Source organism: Sitophilus oryzae, unplaced genomic scaffold (genome assembly GCF_002938485.1).
Source record: "Sitophilus oryzae breed Bouriz unplaced genomic scaffold, Soryzae_2.0 scaffold_801_pilon_pilon, whole genome shotgun sequence".
NCBI lineage: Eukaryota > Metazoa > Arthropoda > Insecta > Coleoptera > Curculionidae > Sitophilus > Sitophilus oryzae.
The window spans coordinates 723,488-750,159 of NW_022147419.1; the positions used below are offsets into that span (position 1 = coordinate 723,488).

Sequence of the window (26,672 nt, forward strand, 5' to 3'; positions counted from 1 at the left end):
CAACATTTATTCACAACGTAAAATAAAACAACAAATTATTGAGTCTACCCCACGTCTACCCTACATCATAGTTTTACATTTTTTAAATAAAATTAGAACGACACTGATAAACCGGAATTTAAGTCGGCCATATTTGAGGCCCATCGCGGTGTACGTAAGATTTTTGATATGGTCCTTCCTTAGTCTTCTTATTCAAAGGTTTGAATAAAGGTCAAGTTATTACGGTATGAATATTGATACAAGGGACATTAACTAAATCGGGTCTTTATTATACTAATTTTAAGGTCTTTCATACAGAAACGTGTAAATTTAGAAAATACGAGGGTTGTATAAAAGGTCTTCTGACTAGTGATGGGAAAAACCGATTAATTTCAATAATCGAGTACTCGAGTTTCAAGCGATTGCAATAACCGAGTGATCGCTCGAGCGAAATATCACTCGTATTTAAAAATACACGGTTTTTCGTCCGTCGCTTGTCGGTACTCGTTAACGCCAAGCAGTAAGTTGCATGCGCAGGGCACATATTCTTTCGGTGATGAATGGCGAGTAGCAAGCGACGAGCGATTCGCTTGATGGCTTGATTTAGTTTATTTCAAAGCATTGTCGATGTAGATCGTAAAATGTTGTCCCTCAGATACGCAACGGATAAATACCTACATATACGGCGGTTGTATAAATTTCCTACCTGCAATGTATGTAGAAAATTCGCTCGGCTTTTTACCGAGTATGTCACATTAAAATCGGATTTCAATTTATTTCATTCTAGGATCGCTTGGTACTCGTCACTTGCATCGCTCGTTCACAATCGAACGATGTCGGTTATTTCAATAATCGAGTACTCGAGCGAATTTTCGCTCGAGTTATCCCATCACTAGTTACCATGTTATCAAGAAACTATGTTTTTTAACTAAAAAAATTGCGCAGAAAAATCCGGTGGTCAAGATATACTACCCCTGAAAATATTTGCACTTATTTAAGACTCACCCTGTATAGGGTAATTCACAGTTATTTTGGTACCATGCCTCTCAGGAACCGGGATTTCCAGTTTTTTTTGGTACTTTCGGTACTAGCAAATTTTTGTTCAATGATGGTGCAGTTCGTTAAACAGCAAGCAAGAGTTGGTTGTCAGAAGCAAAATCGATAAAAAAATTGAGGTTTAAGTAAGGCACTCATTTTTTGTCAATCCGTCTCTGTGATGGGACGCAACGCTCAAACCTCGCACGTCGACGGACGGAACTCAACTGAAACGCTCTGCAATCTGCCGTTATTCGACAGATTATAAAAACTGGCAGAATAAATCTGGGAGAGTGCAACTACTCTTTTCCTACTAGTATGATAAAAACTTCTTCATAGTAAACAGGAAAAAGCAATGCAAGGGAAATAGAGACTCTTTATTTCAAAGACACGCATGAGTAAATAACAGTAGTTTTAGTTTGACAAAGATCAAAGATTCACATATTCGAAAGTTCTCTATGAAGTTTATTAAAAATTCCGATATCAAAGCTCTACTCAAAACTGCATGTTAATTACTAGGAAATACAGAAAAGTTTTAGGAACAATAATTAAAAGACCACAGCTCTTCATAATCCATTCGATTAAAAAGCACTTAATACCCTTAAATAAGAACATAAACGTCGATTTCAAAATGGCCATTAATGCGTTTTAATTTCGGTGTTTCGCAAGCCGGGCGCAATAATTTCGCGGTAGTAAAATCGCGGAACGAACTGGGTCAGACATTCGGTCTGCTATTGAGTCGTGTTTTCCTTATATTCGCAGATTTCGATCGCCTTTTTGGCCAGAAACGAGAAAATTCGGAAAATACACAGGCACTCTTTTGTTAGTTTAAATAAAGGTCAAGTTATTACGGTATGAATTTAGATACAAGCGACATCGACTAAATCGGGGCTTAATTCCACTAATTTTAAGGTCTTTCATACAAAAACGTGTAAATTTAGAAAATACGAGGGTTATCTAAAAGGTTTTCCGACCTATTATTCAGCAATATTCACGCAACAAAATCTGTATAATATATTTGGACATCTCTTGGCCCCTTAAGATTTAAGCCACCTAACGTATTTATTTAGTGGAAATCTTGGAATAAAAAAAGAGATTAAGGAAAGAGCATATCAAAAATCTTAGATCGAACGCGACGGGCTCCTAAAATGGCCGACTTAAATTCCGGTTTATCAGCGCCGTTCGAATTTTATTCAAAACGTGTAAAAATATGATATAGGGTAGACTCGATAATTTGTTGTTTTATTTTACGTTGTGAATAAATGTCGGTAGTTATTAAATTTGTTATAAAAATATATAATTCTAATAGAAAATAGGGAAGTTATAATAATTTGTTATTAACACCGATACGCTACTGAAGCAGATAAGTCAAATTGACGTATCTAAATGCTTTGACATCTAATCTTTGACAAGTAGTAAATAAAAGCAAAAATACTAGAACAAAATATAATTAGTTAATTTTAAGTGAATTTCATAAATGATCGGTTTACTACACGTATGTATATTATATAGTCAATTACTAGCGGAAAGTTATTCCATTATTTCCCTCGATTTTTGACCTAGATATACCGCACGCTACACAACCATTTTACAGTCTTTTTCGACAAATAGCAATAGTGTCACAGTTAATTTAAGTTCTGCCACAATTTCCTTCTAGATTTACTACCTTTAAACAACTATCAGTAGTAGAATAAATAATAAATAACTTAAAATAAGCTCAGTAAAGACTGACAAACACAAAATTTCTAATCAAATTCAAATGTGTGAAATGAATCGTCTAACAGAACTGTCAAGGATCTCCACCCTAGGGCCCTTAATGACTAATGATTATTAATGATTAATGGACAATAATCAATGTACCTGGAACATAGTATAAGTAAATAATAAAATAATGTAAATGGAAAGATCAAAATTCAGTTGGCGTTACTTATGGTGCAGCTACTTAACTCAATTGTTGTTACTCTTCAATAATGAATGAATAAAAGTAGGAGCTTTCAGTACACTAGTTTAAGTATATTTGATATCAATAATAAAACTTTTAGTTACGTAATCGAAGGCGCGATTTTTAAATTTATTATTGCCAACCACGGACATATTCGGCGCGAGACCGACCAACTGGAATTTAAATTTTGCGCTGGGGATTCAGGTGGTAGCTCTGCTGTAAAAAATGACAAGTCCGCATTTATTTATTTATTTCCTGGCATTGTCATCCGTTTTGACACTTTAGTTTTGTATTACGAATTTTTGGTTTAAATAAATAGTGTTGTGACACTTTAAGCTTAAAAATGTTTACTAGCAGACCTTGCAGTCAAACATTGTTCTTTTTAGAACCACTTTTAGTGCGAAGTGTACAGGGTGGGTCAAATTCGACGCTTTTAAATGGAAACACCCTTTTCTATAAGAGATAGACAAAAACTAATATCGGTGTCTGGAGCTCAATTTTCGTCAAAAACATGTTACTGTTTCGGAGTTACGAGGTGTTTTTCAAAAATATGCATTTTTAACAAATCGCTGTAACTTTTTTGCTATGGAAAATTTTGTATTTTTATGAAAACGTTTCCAAAGCACCTTTTTACGTAGAATTTAATGGTTTAAGTATAATTTTTGTAAAAATAATTTAAGAATTATTAACAAAAAAAATGATTTTTTATATGGGACAACCCTGTATATTTTTAATTTATTGAAAAGAATTTAAAATTACCTTTCCAAAAATATAACACACTTGATATTTTGCTCGATTCCTCTTCGAGATATAGAGTACATAAGAATTCACCCGCTTTAAATAAGTAGGCTTTGAACGGCACCGGCTGTAATGCAAAAAAAATTATAGCTGTGGGCATCAATTAAAACGAAAATAATATTTGCTATGAAAGATGCAGAATTTTATAACAATTTAAAGTATATTTAACCAACATCAACACATTTAAACTATATCTAATAACAATAAAAATAAATAGCAAACCAAGGCATGAGATTTTGCTACAGATGTTCGACATATCGACCGTCTTCTGTTATGGACAGACGGGAGAGTTTTTGAACATTTCTCGCGGAATTCATTAATTCAGTGGGGGTGAAAGATACCCTCTCATACCTGCTAAGTATTTCTAATTCTTGTCTAGATTATACGGAAGAATAAGGAACCTTTATTCTTCCGCAAATATATCCATAGGATTAGATCCATGGGCGCTAAGTCAGGCGGCCTCAACGGCCAACGGCTGGGATCTTGGTTAGCTATTCAATTATTCTTGAAAATGGCTGCAAAAATTTGCTGATAACTTCAGCGTTCAGAGGCGGTGCGTCGTCTTGTTGGAAAAATATGTTTTCGAGTTCCATTAAGGGCATATCATCAATAAGTGGTCCAAAGCCTACTAGTTTAAAGTGGCGAACTTTTAAAAATTCTGTATTTCGAAGGGTATTATAACAAAATATCAAGTGTGCTATATTTTTGGAAAGGTAATTTTAAATTCTTTCAGTTAATTAAAAATATAGAGGGTAATCCCAAATAAAAAATCAATTTTTCTGTTGATAACTCTTAAATTATTAATTTTAAAAAAATTATACTTAAACCATTAAATTCTACGTAAAAAGATGCTTTGGAAATGTTTTCATAGAAATACAAAATTTTTCATAAAAAAGTTACAGCGATTTGAAAAATGCACATTTTTGAAAAACACCCCGTAACTCCGAAACGGTAACAGATATTGATGTGCGGTTTTCACCATCATGTTTTTGATGAAAATTGAGCTCCAGACACCGATATTAGTTTTCGTCTATCTCCTATAGAAGAAGGTGTTTCCATTTAACAGCGTCGAATTTGACCCACCCTGTACAAGATATCTTAATAACCGTAAAAACTCATCGCAACTTTATTAGAATATTTTGACCGGGAAAGCGGTAGTAACGACCCTGTATGTCCCTTAAGTACTGTTAAGAAGGTGAGTTTTGTTGATGTAAATAATGACTGTTTATATATTTATAATTAATTTAGTTTTGTTTCCTGAAATATTTTGATTAAAAGAAAATAGGTAAAAGCAGGCAACGCTGTGACGGTCAAGCTTAATCACGTCACTAAAAGTTTATTTGATATGAAATATAGTAAGCTAATATCTAGGAAAATGCACAGCGAATGAAATTTAAATCAAAACGTACCTGTCGTATAGCTGCAGGTGTACATTCAGTAGTTACATTCTTAGAGATGGTTACATTCGTCTGAAATAAACACACAGAAACTTATTAGAACTGCAGAATAAAACCAAATACTTCTAATTTATTACTGGCGTTGCAGTGATGTTCTGGGTGTGTTCTGGTTCAGTAGCTTCAGTCCCAACAGGTTCTTTTTGTCCATTAGTGGCGTTAGTGCTAGTACTAGTACTAACATTTTTTACGGTTCTACCAACTTCTTCGTTTCTTTCTTCCGAATTTGATTTAGTTTCCGCGGTCTTTTTGTTACTATTTTGCTCATTTTTACTAGCTTCGTGCTGTTTCGGTTTATTTTCCAAATCTGCTACTTTTGAAGTTTCGTCTATCTGAAATATTAATAATATTCGTATTAAAAAAAGTGTTTTTTTTATTATCTGACAATTTATACAGCTTTATACAGGGTGTTTCAAAAAACATGTCATCTCTCGTGGGGAGATTCCTCACATAAAAATAAGACTTATTTTTGATATCAACATAGGTCCGATTCTGCTTTGTTTCGTAGTTACAGGGTGTTAAATTCTTAATATTTTTTCGATATATTATAATTTTCTTCCAAGTAATTTTAGCGTTTCGAATGAAATTTTTAGGGTAAAAGTTGCTATAAATGCGACAATATATTTTAAAGCTAAAAAAGTGTCGACATATTCACCAGGGACGTGCATATGGGTTATCACTGGAATATTTTTCTAAAAAAAGCATGTACGCCACTGGCTTTGTTTTCTCTTGTTTGCTAAATAGTGTAAGCCGTTTAATGCCTATTAAAAGTTGTCTCTTGATATTTTGTCGATTTCGGCCTCCTTGATGAGATAAACGCAATTTTATTAATTTGCCTTGATCCAAGTCTAATAGCAACCTTTAAAAAATTTTAATATCATTAACTTGCAAAAGTTTACCATTATTTTTTTGTTTGAAATTGCTGTAGGTTTGACTAATAGTATCTAATAATAATTAATAGTAAAATATTTAATAATAAATTATGTAAAAGAAATTAAAGGGCAAGGCGCTACACGAATTGGATGCAGATTGTGTAGGCAAAAGTAAATCAGTAAAATACCTAACGGAAATTCAACTTACAGGCGAAACTGAGGGGTTTATATACGCTATTCAGGATCAGGTGATAGCTACAAGATCACACAGGAAGTTTATTCTGAAAGAAAACATAACGGACAGATGTAGAATGTGTAACCAATTTTCAGAATCCATACAACATATAAGTTTTGGTTGTCTCACGTTAGCACCAACAAGTTATACAGAAAGGCATAATAACATAGCAAAAATAATCCATTTAGAACTGTCACTAATCCTTGGTTTACAGTCTGCGCAGACGAAGTATTTTAATTACACCCCAGAACCTGTAATGGAAAATAGCAGCCATAAACTATATTGGGATACACTTATGTTAACAGATAAAACAGTATTACATAATAAACCCGATATGCTCCAGATAAACAAAGACAAGAAAGAATGCTTCATAATTAATATAGCAGTCCCATTAGACCAGAATCTTCAAAAAACCGCAACAGAAAAAATACAGAAGTATATTGCATATGAATTAAAAAGAGTATACCAGCTCAATAAAGTCATGGTTTTACCTTTTGTAATCTCTGCCAGTGGACTTATTCATAGAGATTTTACAAAGAACACGGAATTATTGAAATTAAACCCAAAGCTTACCAACGCGAGTGCTTAAAAGCACCCATATGTGAGAATTGTCCGAAAAGTGCTTAATATTTAAAAGACCCTGAACCAGAACAGTTCTGGTCAAGAAACCAAACCAACCGAGTTAATCGTGAATCGAAAAAAAAATTATGTAAAATATATAATTTATTAATTTTATTTTAATTTTAATTTTATTAATTGAGATTAATAAAACTGCGTTTATCTCATCAAGGAGGCCGAATTCGACAAAATATCAAGAGATAATTTTTAATTTGCATTAAACGGCCTACACAATTTTAATATCAAAAGAAGTGGCGCACATGTTGTTTTTCGAAAAATATTCCAGTGAGACCCCATATGCACGTCCCTGATGAATTTATCGATACTTTTTTAGCATTAAAATATGTAGCACTTACAGTAACTTTTACTCTCAAAATTTCATTCGAAAATTATAATAAATCGAAAAAATATTAAGACTTTAACACCCTGTAGCTACGAAACAAAGCGGAATCGGACCTATGGTAATATAACAAATTAATCTTATTTTTACGTGAGAAATCTCCCCACGACAGATAGCACATGTTTTTGAAACACCCTGTATATAAAGATAGTTAACATATGTGGTCAGAAGCAAGCTTACAAGAAGCATAAGGAGCGGGAAGAGTCAGTTTTTTGAATATAGTGGAGTAAAATCACTGAGAAAAGTCGCTTCCTTCTCGAAAAAAAATTTTGAGGGTATAACCACATAAACTCGTTATGAAATGATCGATTAGAGTTTTGTAATTAATGCCACATCTAGCACGCCGTACAACGTGATGCAGGCCGGGCAGTATAGCGCGGCGTCTCTAGAGCCCGCGCATGGGATAATGATAACTTTAAATCAGAATGACTATAAAAATATTAGTAATAGAAGGTTGTAACAAGTTTTAAAAGCTTTATCAATATTTTTTCTTTATTTCATACGCAGATACTATGTAAAAATTCCTTCAAATAAAAAAGTTTCTCGCTTACCGAAAACCATGATACAATAAAGTTAATGTTTGAAGTTTAATCCATTTTCCAAAAAAAAAATACACTCATTATGGAACTTTAATTACCTCAGCTATCACCGTCTATATGTTCCCAATCGATTAAAAAAAAGAGTATGTGAATAAGTTGATTAGTTTAGGAGTTATCGCGTAGGAAAGGTAAAAAACATGGTTATACATTTATGATAGATTTTTGACATTTTCCGGGATAAAAAATTTCTGACCCCTCCAAAAAGGTCGTAATTAGTCATTTCACATGCACAAAGCCCGAACTGATAATCCTGTATAGATAGCATGTAGTTATACCTCCAAAAAATATTTTGACACATTTTTATATCGTTTTTACTCGACTAATAAGTAAATGGTGAAGTCGAGAGAAATCATTCGAAAGTGGTCGAAATCGATAGTTATTCTTTTATCGATAGTAAATCGATAATATATGTGATCTTATTAAATAGTGCATCATTTTTAAAAGCTGTGTAATATTTTTTTGTGTTTTATCGCTTATTTAAATATAAAGACCTATTACTTAAACGAGATTACCTTAGGTGGTGTCGCTGTTCCAGGTAGAGAAGATACTTTTTCTTCAGGCGGTTTAAGTGTAGCAGGAATCGTTGGTGGAGATTCTGTTGGTACATTATCCTTTTTGATCGGGGACACAACTTGAATTATTGAATAAACCAGGAAAAACACGGATATCTTGATAAACTTGTGTCTTTCACTTCTTCTCATGCTCTAGAAATACAAAAAATAACTTTAAGAAAATGAAAAAACAACAACAGCATAGTTGAGAGAATGTTTACCAATTTATTTTTAGATATTATTAACAGAACTCTATCTATATAAATCTAAATGCTCGAATTTTAAACACCTTGCAAAAAATATGGTATTTATATAAGAAATCAAATATTCAATCCCATGATGTTATGATCATAAAATTTAAAATTGTGAATTCTGAAATTGATATACATGATGTCCCCGGATTGTCTTTACAAGAGGAAACACCTTTTTATTATTGACATTTTGAGAAAAATGCATTAAGGTTGATTCTCACTATACCTTCCGTTTCCATTGCATATCCATTCCATATCCGTTCCGTATTTTTTATTGTATTGACGCTATACGTAAGCTTCCGTTCCGTATCAGTTCCATACTTTTTAGTGTGCAATTATTTATATCATTACAAAAGATTTATTTTAAAAACTTGTATCTTTTGAAAAAGGTAATAGATTTAATTAAGAGGTGAAAGAATAAATAAATATCAACAAAATGTTAACAGACCATCTTTAAAAAAGAAAACAGACAAATTTGCAGTAATTATAGAGGTATCAGTCTTCTCAATTCAGAATATAAAATCTATGCAAAGATGATCTGTCAACGAGTACCAATAATATCAGAAAACATATTACTCGAAGAACAAAGTGGATTTTGAAAAGGTCGCTCTACGATTGATAACGTTTTCTCATTACAGCAACTAATAGAAAAAAGACGAGAATTTAACCAACAAACCCACTTAGCTTTTATAGACCTAGAAAAAGCCTTCGATTATGTAAATAGAGACAAGTTATGGAAAATAATGATAAAGAAAGAACCCCATGAAAAAGATTCCCCATGCACTGAATTTACGTATTAAAGAGCTGTTATCACAGAACTTATATTAAGATGGTAAAAGGTGATAATACAATAGAAGTTAATAGAGGTACAAGACAAGGATGTCCTCTTTCCCCTACACTTTTTAATATATATGTGAACCGCACCAGACGAGGATACCTTACAAAGGCAGGTTCATCTCCTAGACAAGATAATAACAAAATATGATGGAAAAATATCTACCGAAAAAACAAAAGTGGTGGCAGACTGGGACAAAGACGGAATCCGCACCAAAATAGTTTTAAGAAATAAACCACTACAGCAAATATCGGACTTCAACTTCTTGGGATGCCTAATATAACCTATGATAAAGATAATGACTACTTGAAAAAAATAAATAAATTCCAGTCAGTGTGTGGAACTATCGCAAAAACTTTTAAAAACAAGGCACGGCTAGAAACGCAAGTAAGACTATATAATACATTAGCGGTACCGATAGTATTATATGAAAGTGAAGCCTGGACTACCACAAAGTTAAAGAACAAAGACTCGGAACAACGGAGATGACGTTCTTACGAAAAATAAAAGGAATAAGTAGAGAAGATAGAATAAGAAATGACACAATAAGAAATGAACTAAAAATACAACCATTAGAAGAAAAAGTGGGAGTATATAAAAACAAATGGAAGGAACATGTAGAAAGAATGTCAGATGATAGAATTCCACAAAAAATGCTACGATATCAACCTCCAGGAACGAGAAGTATTGGACGACCAATACAAAGATGGTGAAGCGGAACAGGTTTTTAAACCTAAACCGAAAAAGGATACCACGACGATGTTAGCAGAGCTGGCACAAATGTAAGAACTTGACAACGCTGTTTCCGATACGCTTCAGTCCGTCCGCCAAAAAAATGTATGGAAGGAAAGGATATGGAACGGAAGGGAAACGGAACGGATAGTGTGCATTGTCCTATTCATTTACATGATATAATATTTTATGTAAACGGAAGGGAGCTGATACGGAAGGTATAAAGAGAATCAACCTTTATTCATAAAAACTTTTGCTTGTTCTAAAATGGTTAATCCCATTTATACTTTTCCAAATTTCTATACCGTTTTAGAGAAAATTAAAAAAAAATTGTGTGTGCACCATGTGCGCATATTTGAAGTGAAATTTTTTTATTAACAACTATTAAATTGAAGGATTTGAAGGACATATTTGAAAAAGTGTAGTTTGAAAAAATATTGAAAAAGTAATAAATTAAAAAATATTTTTTTCACGAGTGGTTTTTTATATGTAACAAATATTTTTTACACAATAATTAAGAGTGGGCTACTGTATGGGTCAGAAGAGTGGCGAATAACGGAGGAGAATAAAAGAAAAATAAAAGCAGTTGAAATGGGCGTATTTAGGCGGACTCTCGGGATATCCAGATTAGAGAAGAGGAGAAATGAAGAAGTCAGAGCGCTAATAAGTGTAAAAGAACCGCTGACAAAAGAAGTCGAAAACAAGCAGCTCCATAACGAAAAACAGTACCCCCATTATAACCAAACTTTTTTATTTTTTGAGATAAAAAAGTGGTCACTTCCTGTTTCACTGGAAATGACTACAACTTTTGGTTTTTAAATGGCACCCTTGGTATTTTTTTACTTTATTCGACATTGTGAATAGAATGACATATCATATGTCAATTTTTGACATTCTCGCTTAATAAAAAATCATATTTTAAATTTTAATCTAGAGTACCATCGCTATGTTAAAAACACTAATTCTTAATCAAGAAGCCTTGGAAAAATATATTTGATCGTCTAATGTTTTAGTGTCTTGTCCTGACCAGTTAGAAAATGCACAAATTGTATTTTTAATCATATCTCAATTTTTTCAAATGGAACGAGGGTGGCTCATTAGCATCTTTGGAAAAAGCATTTTTTTACGAATAATTTGATATCACACACTTGGTATTTCGAGTCAAATTTTTGTTATGAACCGCATGTTATAATTTCAAATAAACCATATGCGAAAATGTCAAAAGTTGACATTTGATATGTCATTCTATTCAGAGTGTCATTTTCTATCGAATAAAGTAAAAAAATACCGAGGGTGCCATTTAAATATCAAAAGTTGTAGTCATTTCCGGTGAAACAGGAAGTGACCGAAAACAACTGAATACTTCAATCCTAATTATTTATGTCATATACTAACATACCAAATCTCGTTTTTTTAAATGAAGAAATAAAAAAGTTATGGGAGTGAGCCTTTTTTGAGACGCACCCGGTATATACAAATAGTTTTTTTCGTGTAACAAATAGTTTTATACGCGTAAAATAAAATATAACAGATAATTTGATTTACTTTCACAAAATTTGTAATGAAAATTCAATAATATTGATAAACACGTGGACTGCTCACAAATACACGTAGCGTCATCGTCACTACGTATTTCTAAGTCCATACCACTTTTCGTCTCGCGCTTGTGTGTCACGGCTTTGAATTTTTACTCCCAGCGCGTAAAAAAGAAAAAAACATAAAAATATGGTTGAATTTTTCTCAGTTAAGTCCTAAAAATCTTTTTCATAATTTTCTCTAAAACGGTATGGAAACTTGCAAAATTATAAACTAGATTAACCATTTTAGGACAAGCACAATTTTTATGAAGAATGCATTTTTCTCAAAATGTCTTGCCAAAAAAAAACTTTTTCCTTTTGTAGACAATCCGTAGACATACTGTACGGTATGCTTTTAAGAGGACAAGAAATACTAATCTATACTTTAAAACCTCTCTATCTTAAAAAATCCATCAATAATGAACTTGATCTCGCCCTATCAGTTACCCTATTTACCACACATAAACCTAACTAGCATCGATTATATCCAGCTATTTTCTTACTATTTAACAACTTTTTTTATTGTCTCCCTGATTTTATAGGGCGATGATTGATGATATAAAAATGTGTCTGGGCTTCAAATTGAAAAAGCGACTCTAATCGATAGAGGCGTGGGCCAAAAAAAGCAAGGCTTTTGTCTCTGACTCCCACATTATACAGGGAAGAAAAAAAACAACCCTCCCGACACAATTTTATTTATAGAAAAATAGAAAAAGTCGACTGTAATTTGATTTTAAATGCGAAATATGCAATATGGAAAATGTAAATGTTATCAGCCCTGTACTTCTGGCACTGTAAGAAAATCTACAGAATAAAATAGTTATTTTTGTAAACACTGCTGCGTTAATTATTATTGCTGCTGCGTTAATTATACAGGGTGGCGCCTCTCATACGCCGCGGAGGCTCCAAGGAGAACCATAGTTTGTATTGAAATAAAATTTTGTAAGCTTATGTAGGTTAATGCAGAGCACTTTTTAAAAATATAGAGAGTTCTACAGGGTGTCCACAGAAAAGTTACATATCAAAGTTGTGTGTTTTGTACTGCAACACCCTATATATTTATTGATTTTTCGGATTCTGGGAGAAAAACAAAGGTAAGTTTTATAAGAGAAGTATATGACTAAAATGTATGGTTTTTGACATATTTAAAATTTATTAGAAATAAAGGACAATTTATAAATTACAATAAAAGCTACCTAAATTGGAATTTACCCGGTACAGCCTAATATATAGTTAAATTAACTACTAACTGTACTTTAAATCAAATTAAAACTTGATCCAAAAAGTTATACAGGGTGAGACATAATTAATATTAAACATTAGTTATCTTTAAAAGCACGTTACTCTTTTATTTTAAATGGAACACCCATTATATTATTGTTCAAAATACTATTAAGGTTGCCTACCCCTCAAACAAAGATTTTCCTAGATATTTTCATTTACATGATTTGATCTGAGTAGATCTTTATTATTTGGTAAATCTAGGTGGCTGTGATATGTCTGACGTTACTTCAACATAGCTGTCTAATTATTCCAACTTTAACTTAACTAGTTATCATTTTGTGTCAGTTAAAACCAAAAAAAAATTTCATAAATTTGCCGAAAATGCAAACTTATCCATCATAAGAGAGAATTGATATGATTCTATTAGTTGGTGAATGCAGTGTGCATTCACCCATTAATAGAATACTTAAATGCTCCTGATTTTATCTAGTCGGTTTTTTTTATAGAGATATGTTAAAGACAGTGATCATCTAGCTAATTTTTGTCACATAATTATAGGTTTATATCTAGTTCTAATTCTTTAATAATTAAAATATGTTTTAAACGTGTATTTTTTTATTACCGTTGAGTATTTTACTCTACAATCTTTAGTTCTTGTTAAATTAACAAAAGGTATATCACACAGCCACCTAGATGTTTTCAAATAATAAAGATCTACTGACGCAAAATCATAAAAATGAAAATATCTAGGAAAATCTTTGTATGAGCAATATTAATTTCACAAAATGTGAAATATGTCACAATCCTTAGATTTTAGGTATATGCTTCTTTAATAAAACTCACCTTTATTTTTTTCCTACAATCCGAAAATCAATTAATATATAGGGTGTTCCATTAGAAAAAACACAACTTTGATGTATAACTTTTTTTGGGGACACCAATTTATGACATATAGCCCTCTCCGCCGGTGGTGCCACCATCGGACCATCGGAGAATATCGCAAACAATCGGTATATGCAAATACACGGGTTTAAATAGCAAGAATACGAAAAATGTATTATTTAATTATTCTAAAAGTGTTAAGAAGGATAATTTCTTAAAAATCTAAAAAAGTTAAAAAAGTAAATATTTTGATATCTTCAAAAGGTCTAATTTTTATTATAATTTATTATTGAAGCTAATAAAATTTTTTAAATGAGTTACAACTACGGTAGCAAGCATAGACTTAAAATAAAATATAGACTGAGCATCTCATTCATAAATAGCTGGAACATGCGGTCAGACACTGTCTTGTTATTGTTGTGTTATTGTTTTAGGTTATAACGAGTGCGACACGAGCGATAGATAGGTTGTCTCTGTCATAACGGTCGTTCCCTGACGACTCTGCCGAGAAACACAACACAAACTTTCGTTTCTCAAGTACACCTGAACTCTCCGTATCATAGCCGGGTAATTTTTTTATTTTAATGAAGCTATAATTAAATTAAAAATATATCGTATTTAAACTTTTTTATATTTTATTAAGATTTAGGACAGGTTTTTTAAATATAAGTTTAGAAAAAACAATTTAGAGTCCAAAAAGGATAAAAATAATAAAATACACGTTATAGAAGAAATTTTATAATTGAAATTAGGTAATTTTTGAAATTAATAATAAATTATTAATTTTAGTCAAACATTTACAACCCCTAATATTAATCAAAACAGGATCTATTCCACAGATATAATAGAATCGGCGACAGGGAGAGAAAAAAAAATATGATTGTTGTAATTTTGTTTCTGGTTAAGTGATGTCTTATTATGTAAATTAGAGAAAACATAAATCTGTTCCATTAAAGCAAGGAAGGTGATAAAATAAAAACTACATTTATTTAACTCGGTACTGTCTTTATTATACCAGGTGCGTCTCAAAAGTGGCTCATCCCCCATAATTTTTTTATATTTTCAAATAAAAAAACAAGATTTAGTATGTTAGTATATGAAATAAATTAGGATTGATTGACGCATTCAATTGTTTTTGGTCACTTCCTTTTTAACCGGAAATGACTATAACTTTTAATTTTTAAACGGCGCCCTCGGTTATTTCTACTTTATTCGATAGAAAATGACACTCTGAATAGAATGACATATCATATGTCAACTTTTGACATTTTCGCATATGGTTTAATTGTAATTGTAACACGCAGTTCATAATGACAATTTGACTCGAAATACCAAGTGTGTGGTATCAATATATTCATAAAAAAATGCTTTTTCCAAATATGCTAATGAGTCACCCTTGTTCCATTTGAAAAAATTGACATATGTATGATTAAAAATACGATTTGTACATATTTTAACCGACTTAGACAAGACACGAAACCTATTAGACGATCAAAACTATTTTTCCAAGGCTCCTTGATTAAAACTTAGTGTTTTTAACAACACCATGGCACCCTGGATTGAAATTTAAAATACGATTTGTTTTTCAGCGACAATGTCAAAAGTTGACATATGATATGTCATTCTATTCAGAGTGTCATTTTTTATCGAATAAAGTAGCAATATACCGAGGTTGCCTTTAAAAATAAAAAGATGTAATCATTTCGGTGAAACAGGAAGAGACCAAAAACAACTGAATACATCAATAAATCCTAATTTATGTCATATACCTATAACATACAAATCTGTTTTTTTTATCTGAAAAAATAAAAAAGTTATAGGGGGTGAGCCACTTTTGAGACGACCCGGTATATTAAAAAATATTGTTTCATAATGTAATATCAATTTAAAATTCTTGTATGTTATTTTATATGCTCAAGATAATTTTAGAATAAACCATATTTTTAATAAAATCATTATTAATTATTAACAGGGTTATAATTATGACTTTGTTACAATGTAAGTAAGTAAATAATGTAATGAGAAAAAATTCAGATTTTACATTTTACTAAAATATTATCTAAATAAGCGCCTTTCTACAACAACGCCACTGGCTCCCAATGGGCAAATTGAGAGTTGTCTACCGGTCGAAAGTCGTTTCAAGACTTAAATGGATTATTTAAGTCAAATTTCTTGCAAATTTGGCACTGGCGAACCATATTTTATAGTTCTTGAACAGAAAAAGTCAATAAAATAAACACTTAAGGACTACAAACTAAGAAAATGCGTTAATACAGCCGGGGACATAGCGGCATCAAAGCTTTACCGCACACTTGCCACGCGTACTACAAGGTAATAAATGAATGAATAGGCTCCCTCGCCTCTAATCGGTGTTATCATATTGTAAAGAACTTATCCTTTTTAAACAGTATCCGACTTATAATTTAGTAGTATAAGGACTATTTAATACATCTATGGAATATTAAAACCTACTTTATTAAACTGTAGTATTAATATCTCAATATATGTGTATAACAGAAAAAAATATTGATAATATTAAAGACGTGACAACATAGGCTGGATGAGGAAGGCTCGGTCGACTGTACCCAGAAGTAAACATGTGTACAAAAAAGGTTGTTTGTCCGCGTTGAGATGTAAATAGTGTAGTCTATATTTTATTTTAAGTCTATGGTAGCAAGCATAGTTTTACGCACCAGTTTTGCTAGTGGGAAAATAACTTGGGCTATTTCGGCTATAACGAAATTTTTTGAAAGTACATAATTATAATTTTAGATGATATTCATAAGAAAATTAAGCACTAGTTGATTAAAAAAAGAGTATACCATTAATATTGCAAATTATATTTTATCCCCTCATAGTATGTCCATTTAATTTTTTTTTATTTTTACTCACTTGTTTCGTCAAACTGCTTGAATCCATTTTTACTTTTGATCAAATCGGTGTGAGAAACTGTGAAAATGTTGATTCGGGACAGTTCAATATCCGGAAAAGTTGAGTTATTCAATGTTATTGCACCCAACACAACCACGTTTATTACGCCCTTCTTTACGCGTTAACATTTTTTCGGCAATTTTATTAACATTTAAAATTGTCAGAACACAACGCGACGCCCACTTCGAGTTCTTTTTCACTTAAATAATAAATTTTACTATAGCTTCAATAACTGCACTAGCAAAAAACTAAAATACTTAAATATTTTGACCTAGCCACGATTTCAATATTATTTTAATGCGATCAACATGAACTGTAACCGGGACGGCGTGAAAGACATAGTGCAAACTTTTGATTTCTGCCGTATGGAGCGCTGCGGTCGAAATTTTTTGAAATTAACTGAAATGCACCAAGCCTATACTAACATACCACCCTGTGTGATATTATCCAAAGAGGACTCCGCATCGCTGAGAGATGGTGCAGGACTATCGGGCTGAGTATCAACTCAGATAAAACCGCAGTAGTGCCATTCACCAGAAAGCGAAGTTTGAAAAACTTGAAAAGAATCTATCCAGATGGAAAAGAAATACTGCATCACAGGAAGTGAAATATCTGGGAATAACCCTGGATAGTAAACTTCTCTGGAACAGGCATATTAAGAACATTACCAGCAAAGCCACAAAGGCTCTCATGATATGCAGAAGACTGGCGGGAAATAGGTGGGGCTGCGCCCCTAACATTTTGCACTGGATGTATACCATGATAGTAAGACCCATGATTACTTATGGAGCAGTTGCTTGGTATACAAAACTAGAGCAACTTACAGCGAGGCAAAACCTGTGCAAAGTACAGAGACTGGCATGTATCTGCATCACAGGTGCCATGAGGACATGCCCAACAGCAGCAATGGAGGTCATTCTAAACCTAACACCACTGCACATTGTCGTCGGTAGTTATGCCAATGCGACAATGATTAGAATGGTCACTGACGGAAACAGTACTGGGAGAATTTTCAGGTCAGGGGCTTGGAACACCCTCAAAAAAAAAATTCAACTTCTCCAACTCCCAGTGGATGACATACCAAGAATTTACAACTTTGAGAAACACCTCACTGTAGTATTGAGTAATAAAAAGGATTGGGAAGAAGGAAACGCTTACTCAGCATATAAAAGACCATACCATCACGTGGTATACTGATGTTCCAAAACCAAAGCAGGGACAGAGATAGGAGTATTTGGGCCGAAAACTGAATACTCCGAACCAATGGGCACCTACCCCAGTATCCTTCAGGCAGAAATTTGCGCTATCGAAAGATGCGTAGAATTTATTTTAGATAGGAACTATCGGAAAACAGGAAATTGCTATCCTATCCGATAGTCAAGCAGCACTTAACGCGATCAACTCAGTAACCATCAATTCGATGTTGGTCAAAGAATGCCTAGAGAAGTTCAACAAATTAGGCAAAGAAAATAAAGTCCTCCTACTCTGGGTGCCTGCTCACTGAGGGATAGAAGGCAATGAAAAAGCAAATAATCTAGCTAGAAAAGGAGCGAACGCTCCACTAACTGTACCAGAACCGTTCTGTTTTCCAAACGGGAACCAACTGAAAGCGGAACTGAAGAATCTGGAAGACTCCATCCGTAACTTGGAATGGGTGTCCTCCAACGGTCTAAGACACTCGAAAAAGTTTCTCAGAACTTATGACCGAGAAAAATCAAAGGTTTTCCTTGATTTAAGTAAAAACAATCTTCGGATTGTCACGGGGTTTCTAACAGGACACTGTCTCCTCAACGAACACCTCAGTAAGCTGAAACTGAGAAACAACGGCGAATGCAGATTTTGTGGGGAAAATGGGGAAACACCAGAACACCTTATCACTGAGTGCGCCGAGACGACGACCATTCGTGCCATGAACCTTGGTACGTCTGATGTCGAGGATGGAGAGCTGGCCTCTGTGGAGCCGTCTCAGATACTGGCTTTTGTTAAAGCCCTGAGACTGTATGATGAGTTATAACTCGTTATAACTGAAGAAAGGGGAACACACAATAGATCTATAAGGTCGCGGTGATTAACTCCCCTCCTAAACATTCTACATTCTACATACTAACATACCAAATATAACATAGAAAACAAATTTCTTGCAGTAGAGGTATGTAATAAAATTATATAAGGATTCTTGCCACTTAACTGCTAATATAGAAATTTAATTCTACTCTGTGTTTGTCATAATGCGGATCAACCTGCTCTCACTACCGGTTTCGGAGCCCTAGTCCATCATCAGGTGAGCTTGGGAGATCCACAAAATGACAACCACATTTACAATTTCTATATTAGCAGTTAAGTGGCAAGAATCCTTATATAATTTTATTATATACCTCTACTGCAAGAAATTTGTTTTCTATTTTATAATTTGGCTTGCCTGAAAAAAAGCCTTTTACCATCCTTTTACTATCGATAGTTGCGCCTCGGTGGTACGAAAGTACTACCATTGCACGCAGGTCGCTATCTCCCGTTCGGGACTTAATATCTAACCGATACTTTCCGACAAGTCGGAATTAACTATCTCTGCGCTGTGGTTGTCATTTTGTGGATCTCCCAAGCTCACCTGATGATGGAGTAGGGCTCCGAAACCGGTAGTGAGAGCAGGTTGATCCGCATTATGACAAACACAGCGTAGAATGAAATTTCTATATTAGCAGTTAAGTGGCAAGAATCCTTATATAATTTTATTATATACCAAATATAGTTTCCTTTATACATGTAACTGAATGTAACAATTTGTAGGGGTGAGCCACTTTTGAAAAACTCGGTATTTTAAAATTGTCCGTCTCTGTCGTAATATAATTCCATCAGCTTTTCCAGTAATGAACCCGCCACAGAGGTATAGACATTATTTCCTGTACAGATGTATCGTAGCTGAATGATTTTCAATTATTCGACTAATTAGTATCGGATATTGCGCGGTGTTCGGAAGATTAAACCTGTGATCGCATGATTTCAAATGGAATCGTCAAATCAAATAAAAAGCAGTAAAACTTGTTTTCTATAACTGGAGATTTACGAGCTATTTGAAAGTTATTATTTGAATTTCGTTCATCAATACACAAATTTATTCTACGACGAGTTTTTCAAAGCATTTTCGCCTCTAAAGAACTTCGATCGCATTTTAATTTGAAATTTTATTTCGAAAGTCTCGCGTTGAACTTTGAAGTCCTGTGCAAACAGCATAAAATAATATTGTAGGGCTTGCAAAAAAAAACGTTTTATGTGATAGAGTTTAATTGCTAAAGTTATGCGTAGTAAATAAAATCAAAGACCAAATATTTAAAGTTTATTTTTGAAGTTAAACTTCTTTGCGCGCGTTGGGGGTAAAAATTCAAGGCCGTGACACACGAGCCAGCGTCAGGAAAAGTGGTAACAATCGCAAATTACGATGGAGCATCGTAACTCGGGTCCTATGTGAGCTAGGGGGCTGAAATTCGGAATGTAGATGGGGCTAAAAGAGTTTTTTCATGATATTTTGACGACGTTTCGTGCACTACGAAACCCTATCATCAATGAATCAAATCAAAAAGTCGTCCGATATAAATGAAATTTGGTATGTCGATAGATTGGACCAAGACCAACTTGACCGTGTATGCTTGACGTGACACTTAGTTTTGACGTAAAAAACGTCAAAAGTTGATGTCGCCCGATCACGACCAAATTTGGTGGGTAGTAAGTAGTGTTACACGGTGCACACGGTTCTACCACAGATTATACAGATTATAAACTTTGTTTTTTCTTTATTGTTTTTCGTGGTTCCAATTTTCGGAATCGGGCACTAGTTAGTTTACTAGTTTGCGCACATAGAACGCCCACTTTGGCCTCTAAAATTGTGCACAGCGCCTGACCGGCACAGTTATTAGAGAGATATCGGAAAACCGAATAGCGTCATGCAGTAATTACGCGTACCTTATCATGGTTACGATATGCGCGAGTCAATTTTTAACGCAACACCCGCTAATAACTTTACCGCCTGACGTAATTTGCGGATCAATTACATCAAGCGCTATTTCCAGAGCTATTTCTAAATAACGTCTAATTGCTTAAATGGGCATGTGCGGGTATTTGACAACCGGGGCCGACCGGCGAGATCTTTTGATTTAGGTTATGTTTGAATTGTTTTGAATTATTACTTTAGTTTTATTAGGTAATTTGATATTTAAGCCTCTTCCAATATTAAAGAACCTATAAAGAGGCTTAGGTTTACAGCAGATGACGACTTAGCCCTTCTAAGAGAATTTGTTGCTTGTTGCCCTAAACCCACTGGCAATAAATCACTGGAAATAAGCACTTTAGCCCTTTAGTTTTAAAAAGCTAGTAAACAAAACAATTTCAAAGTTTTAAATTCAAAGTCAGGTTAAGTTTAAATAGCGGACGCGACGCGAACAGAATTCTTTCCGATCCCATAACTATAAATGAAGAGAGTTAAACCACCTCACGTAAAGGAAATAACACCTGGCCTTATTAACGTCCATGTCCACTATTCGGTTTAGCGATATCTCTCTATTACGCTGTTTATTGTTATTTTACGCGAGTTTATTTTTGCGCGTAGGAAATTTTACTCGTTTACACATCGTCATAAAAAACAATTTTCGTACCACGAATTAGGGATAAGATTTTTATCTGTATACATATAGTATACCTAATCTGTGGTTCCACCCTGCAACGACGTTTCGTTTACATCTTCATCAGGGTGGGAACATGGTGGGAACTAAGAGGGCTAGGACAAATCTGTGTATAGCATCTTTAGTTTCATAAAAAAGTAGCACAGTGACGTGAAAACCGCATCTTTGTATCTCTACCTATAAGCGAGATACCCTGTAAAACACACGAAAATGGGACACCCTGTACACTAGTATTTAATCGTAGTTCATATCAAAACTAATTTTCTAAGACAGTTTAATCGTTTTGAGTGCTTTGGTTCCTGCAAGAAATATATCTTCAAAGACTATAAATATCTGAAGCTAGATAAAATGACACTTTGATATTTCTAAATTACTAAGCCAGTGATAAACACTATTACACCAAAAGTAAAAATAAAACATTGGAATAGTTTATAGCTTCGCAATCATCTTTATTAATTCAAAAAGAGAAAAACGATCACGTTTACTTGAATAAGATCAGAAGTTTTTGGTTTGGTTTGGTTAGTAGCTATTTCTTTGACCTTATAAGAAAACATTTCAATCCTCAAAACACGATATTATATAAAATTCATATTTTTCTTTAATCATCTTAGGAACTTCCATTCATTTAACAAACAAACCTACACAGACTATAAGTAGCTCAAGCTGGATGAAATGACACTTGATTCTCTCTGAATATACATATAGACATTGCAGTATTGCCTAAACAAACATTATACAAAGTTATATTCCATCAGTTTCTACAAAAATTAAATAAACGGAAACACTAAATGTTTGTACCATTCATGACTGACCTTTAATTTAAAAAACTTTTTTCAATAACATCCCCAAAATAATTCGAGTTAAAGATTCTGTACTCCTTTGACATTTAGTGAGAGTCCTTTAGTATAAATTTAGACTTCAAAGATGTTCAACAGTATTCTCATTGGTATTATCCCCTAAAATATTCTGCATTTTAACCCAAACCCGAATTAGAAAAAATCAATTCCCTGAATCGTACGAAGTAAACATCTAGTTACATTGTTTAATGAAAACTATAGCCTTCCCCTGTTATGGATAAAAGAATATATCATTATTTTTCCATCAATTTCATTCACCGTTTAGTTTTTCCGATTGCTTCTAGCTTGATTTCTGTGAAGAAAATGTCACTTTATGTCGCGCTGCTCGTTCCAATTTGTTATGGAACCGCGATAGGAAAAACCGATGAAGTTTTCCTTCCTTTAGCTTTGTTATATGAAAGAACAGTAGTTTATTCATCAAAAAAACTAAACTTCATAGCAAAGCCACAATACTCTAAGACAGTTTAATTATCTGGAGCACTTTGAGCCAAAGCGCATAAAAAGAAATTTTTCATAGACGGGAATAACTAAACCAGGTGAAATTACTTCCATATTTGTGATAATACCAAATCAGTGTGTGATAAACGGAGACTTGATCAAATTATGTCAGGTTCCAGAATAAATAAAAAATTAAATGTAATTTCTAAATGCTTCATAATCAGACTCATTTAATTATTAATAAGAAAATTTAAACAGTTTACTTCATTAATAGCATTAGAAGACTTTTGACGACTAATTAAAATTAAGGACTCAAAAAAATAAGCTCGCGTATTTTTTTCTTAGGCCTACCTAAAACTGAAAACTTTTAATTCATCAAAAACAAGATATGTATTATATAAAATTCATATTTTACTTTAATCATCTTAAGAACTTCGAATCAATCAACAAACAAACCTACGCAGACTATAAATAGCCCAAGCTGGATGAAATGACACTTGATTATCTCTGAATATACATATCGACATTGCATTATTGCCTAAACAAACATTATACAAAGTTATATTCCATCAGTTTCTACAAAAATTAAACAAAAGTAAACACTAAATGTTTGTACCATTCATGACTGACCTTTAATTTAAAAAACTTTTTTCAATAACATCCCCAAAATAATTCGAGTTAAAGATTCTGTACTCCTTTGACATTTAGTGAGAGTCCTTTAGTATAAATTTAGACTTTAAAGATATTCAACCGTATTTTCCCCTAAAATATTCTGCATTTTAATCCAAACCCGAATTAGAATAAATCAATTCCCTGAATCGTATGAAGTAAACATCTAGTTACATTGTTTAATAAAAACTATAGCCTTCCCTTGTTATGGATAAAAGAATATATCATTATTTTTCCATCAATTTCATTCACCGTTTAGGTTTTCCGACTGCTTCTAGCTTGTTTTCTGTGAAGAAAATGTCACTTTATGTCGCGCTGCTCGTTCCAAATGTTATGGAACCACGATATGAAAAACCGATGAAGTTTTCCTTCCTTTAGCTTTGTTATATGAAAGAACAGTAGTTTATTCATCAAAAAAACTAAACTTCATATCAAAGCCACAATACTCTAAGACAGTTTAATTATCTGGAGCACTTTGAGCTAAAGCGCTTAAAAGAAATTTTTCATAGACGGGAATAACTAAACCAGGTGAAATTACTTCCATATTTGTGATAATACCAAATCAGTGTGTGATAAACGGAGACTAATAAAAAAAAATATATAAATATAATTAATAAAATTAATATTTTCCTTTAATCATCTTAAGAACTTCGATTCAATCAACAAACAAACCTACACAGACTATAAATAGCCCAAGCTGGATGAAATGACACAGGTGATTCTCTCTCTGAATAGACATATGTACAGTACATCTGCTGGATCTGTGTCTATGAAAGGAATGCGGACAAAAAACATTTAAATAAACAGCAATATATTTTATACGTCGATTTGACGAGTGCGTCACCGCAAATCGCTCCGCCCACTCATTTTATTGGCTACTTGCAAATTTGTTGAATTTTTATTGATGGGACGCGTCCTCTATTTTTTTAGGAAAAACATCGAGAGAATATCGTTTCCCCTCTCACGGATACCCCGTAGCTACAGAACGGACAGACGTACTGTGTATGCATTGCATTATTGCTTAAGCGAACATTTTACAAAGTTATATTTCATCAGTTTCTATAAAAATTAAAAGGAAACACTAAATGTTTATACCATTCATGACTGACCTTCATTTTAAAAAGTTTTTTTCAATAACATTCCTAAAATAATTCGAGTTAAAGATTCTGTACTCCTTTGACATTTAGTGAGAGTCCTTTAGTATAAATTTAGACTTTAAACATATTCAACCGTATTCTCATTCGTATTCCCCTAAAATATTCTGTATTTTAACCATACCCGAATTAGAATAAATCAATTCCCTGAATCATTCGAAGTAAACTCCTAGTTACATTGTTCATTGTTCATTGTTTAATGGAAACTACAGTCTTTCTCCTATATAGATAAAACAATAAATCATTATTTTTCCATCAATTTCATTCACCGTTTAGGTTTTCTGACTGCTTCTAGCTTGATTTCTGTGAAGAAAATGTCACTTTATGTCGCGCTGCTCGTTCCAAATGTTATGGAACCACGATACGATATGGAAAACCAATGAAATTTTCCTTCCTCTAGCTTTATTATATAAAAGAACAAAGAACAGTAGTTTATTGATCAAAAAACTAAACTTTATATCAAAGCCACAATACTCTAAGACAGTATAATCATCTGGAGTACTTTGAGCCAAAGCACTCAAAAGAAATAAGGTTTCATAGATGTGAATTACTGAACCAGGTGAAATTTTTCGATACTACTGATAATACCAAATCAGTGTATGAAGCAGAGACTTGATCAAATTATGTCAGGTTCCAGAATAAATAAAAAATTCAATGTAATTTCTAAATGCTTCATAATCAGACTCATTTAATTATAAATAAGAAAATTTAAAGAGTTTACTTCATTAATAGCATTACAAGACTTTTGACGACTAATTAAAATTAAGGACTCAAAAAAATAAGCTCGTGTATTTTTTTCTTTGGCCTACCTAAAACTGAAAACTTTTAATTCATCAAAAACAAGATATGTATTATATAAAATTCATATTTTCTTTTAATCATCTTAAAAACTTCGATTCAATCAACAAACAAACCTACACAGACTATAAATAGCCCAAGCTGGATGAAATGACAGTTGATTCCCTCTCTGAATATACATATATGCATTGCATTATTGCCTAAGCAAACATTATACAAAGTTATATTCCATCAGTTTCTATAAAAAATAAAAGAAAACAGTAAATGTTTATACCATTCATGACTGACTTTTAATTTAGGAAGTTTTTTTCAATAACATCCCCAAAATAATTCGAGTTAAAGATTCTGTACTCCTTTGACATTTAGTGGGAGTCCTTTAGAATAAATTTAGACTTTAAAAATATTCAACTGTATTCTCATTCGTATTTTCCCCTAAAATATTCTGCATTTTAACCAAACCCGAATTAGAATAAATCAATTCCCTGAATCGTACGAAGTAAACACCTAATTTCATTGTTTAATGAAAACTATAATCTTCCCCCGATATAGATAAAACAATAAATCATTATTTTTCCACCTCTTTCACTCACCGTTTAGTTTTTCCGACTGCTTCTAGCTTATTTTCTGTGAAGAAAATGTCACTTTATGTCGCGGCCGCTCGCTCCAAATGTTATGGAACCGCGATAGGAAAACGGATGGAGTTTTCCTCCCTCTTGGATGAAAACTGGCGCCCGTGGAAAGTCGGACTACGCGTAGTGCGGCTTTGGACTGGGGATGTGACGATCCTGCGCGTTTTGGAAAGATCAGGATTCACGTCGCCGAGGAGCAGCGATGGAAATTGATAAACATCGTTGATAAGGTGAGGAAAAAGGGAAAAATATTTTTTGTTAGGTGTACGTGAATCACAGATATCGAAATTACCGAATCCAGCGTCAGTAGTCAAGTAAACTGAAATCTGCCTAAATGATGGACCATAATAAAGTCTAGTATACCAGACGTTTAAAAATGTACTAATATCTAAGAAATGGTAATACTAGACTCCTTACTCTTATCGTTTAGCTGTATTCTTTTCGAATAGCGAGATATATCTTTCTATACCTGAGCCGGTTATATTTTCTTGAAAGGTAGTGTAACGAATTCTACGGTTCTACCACAGTAAAAAGCAATTTTT

At 33.1% G+C, this 26,672-nt stretch overlaps 1 protein-coding gene across 2 annotated transcripts in view; it reads right to left on the minus strand.

Moving 5' to 3' along the window:
- LOC115888587 (probable sodium/potassium/calcium exchanger CG1090) overlaps positions 1–26,201 on the minus strand; it is a 53,153-nt gene extending 26,952 nt beyond the window's left edge. The window contains exons 1-4 of one of the 2 annotated variants that reach the window (XM_030908352.1): positions 26,092–26,201; positions 8,445–8,636; positions 5,289–5,540; positions 5,164–5,223 (exon numbers count right to left, since the gene is read on the minus strand). In XM_030908352.1, coding sequence (XP_030764212.1) covers positions 5,164–5,223; positions 5,289–5,540; positions 8,445–8,633 — 501 coding nt within the window. In that variant the 5' untranslated portion in view covers positions 8,634–8,636; positions 26,092–26,201. Of the gene's footprint in view, positions 1–5,163; positions 5,224–5,288; positions 5,541–8,444; positions 8,637–23,801; positions 23,864–26,091 lie in introns of those variants that run through there. The other variant, XM_030908353.1, reaches the window with a different exon arrangement.
- Between the last annotated feature and the right edge of the window lie 471 nt (positions 26,202–26,672).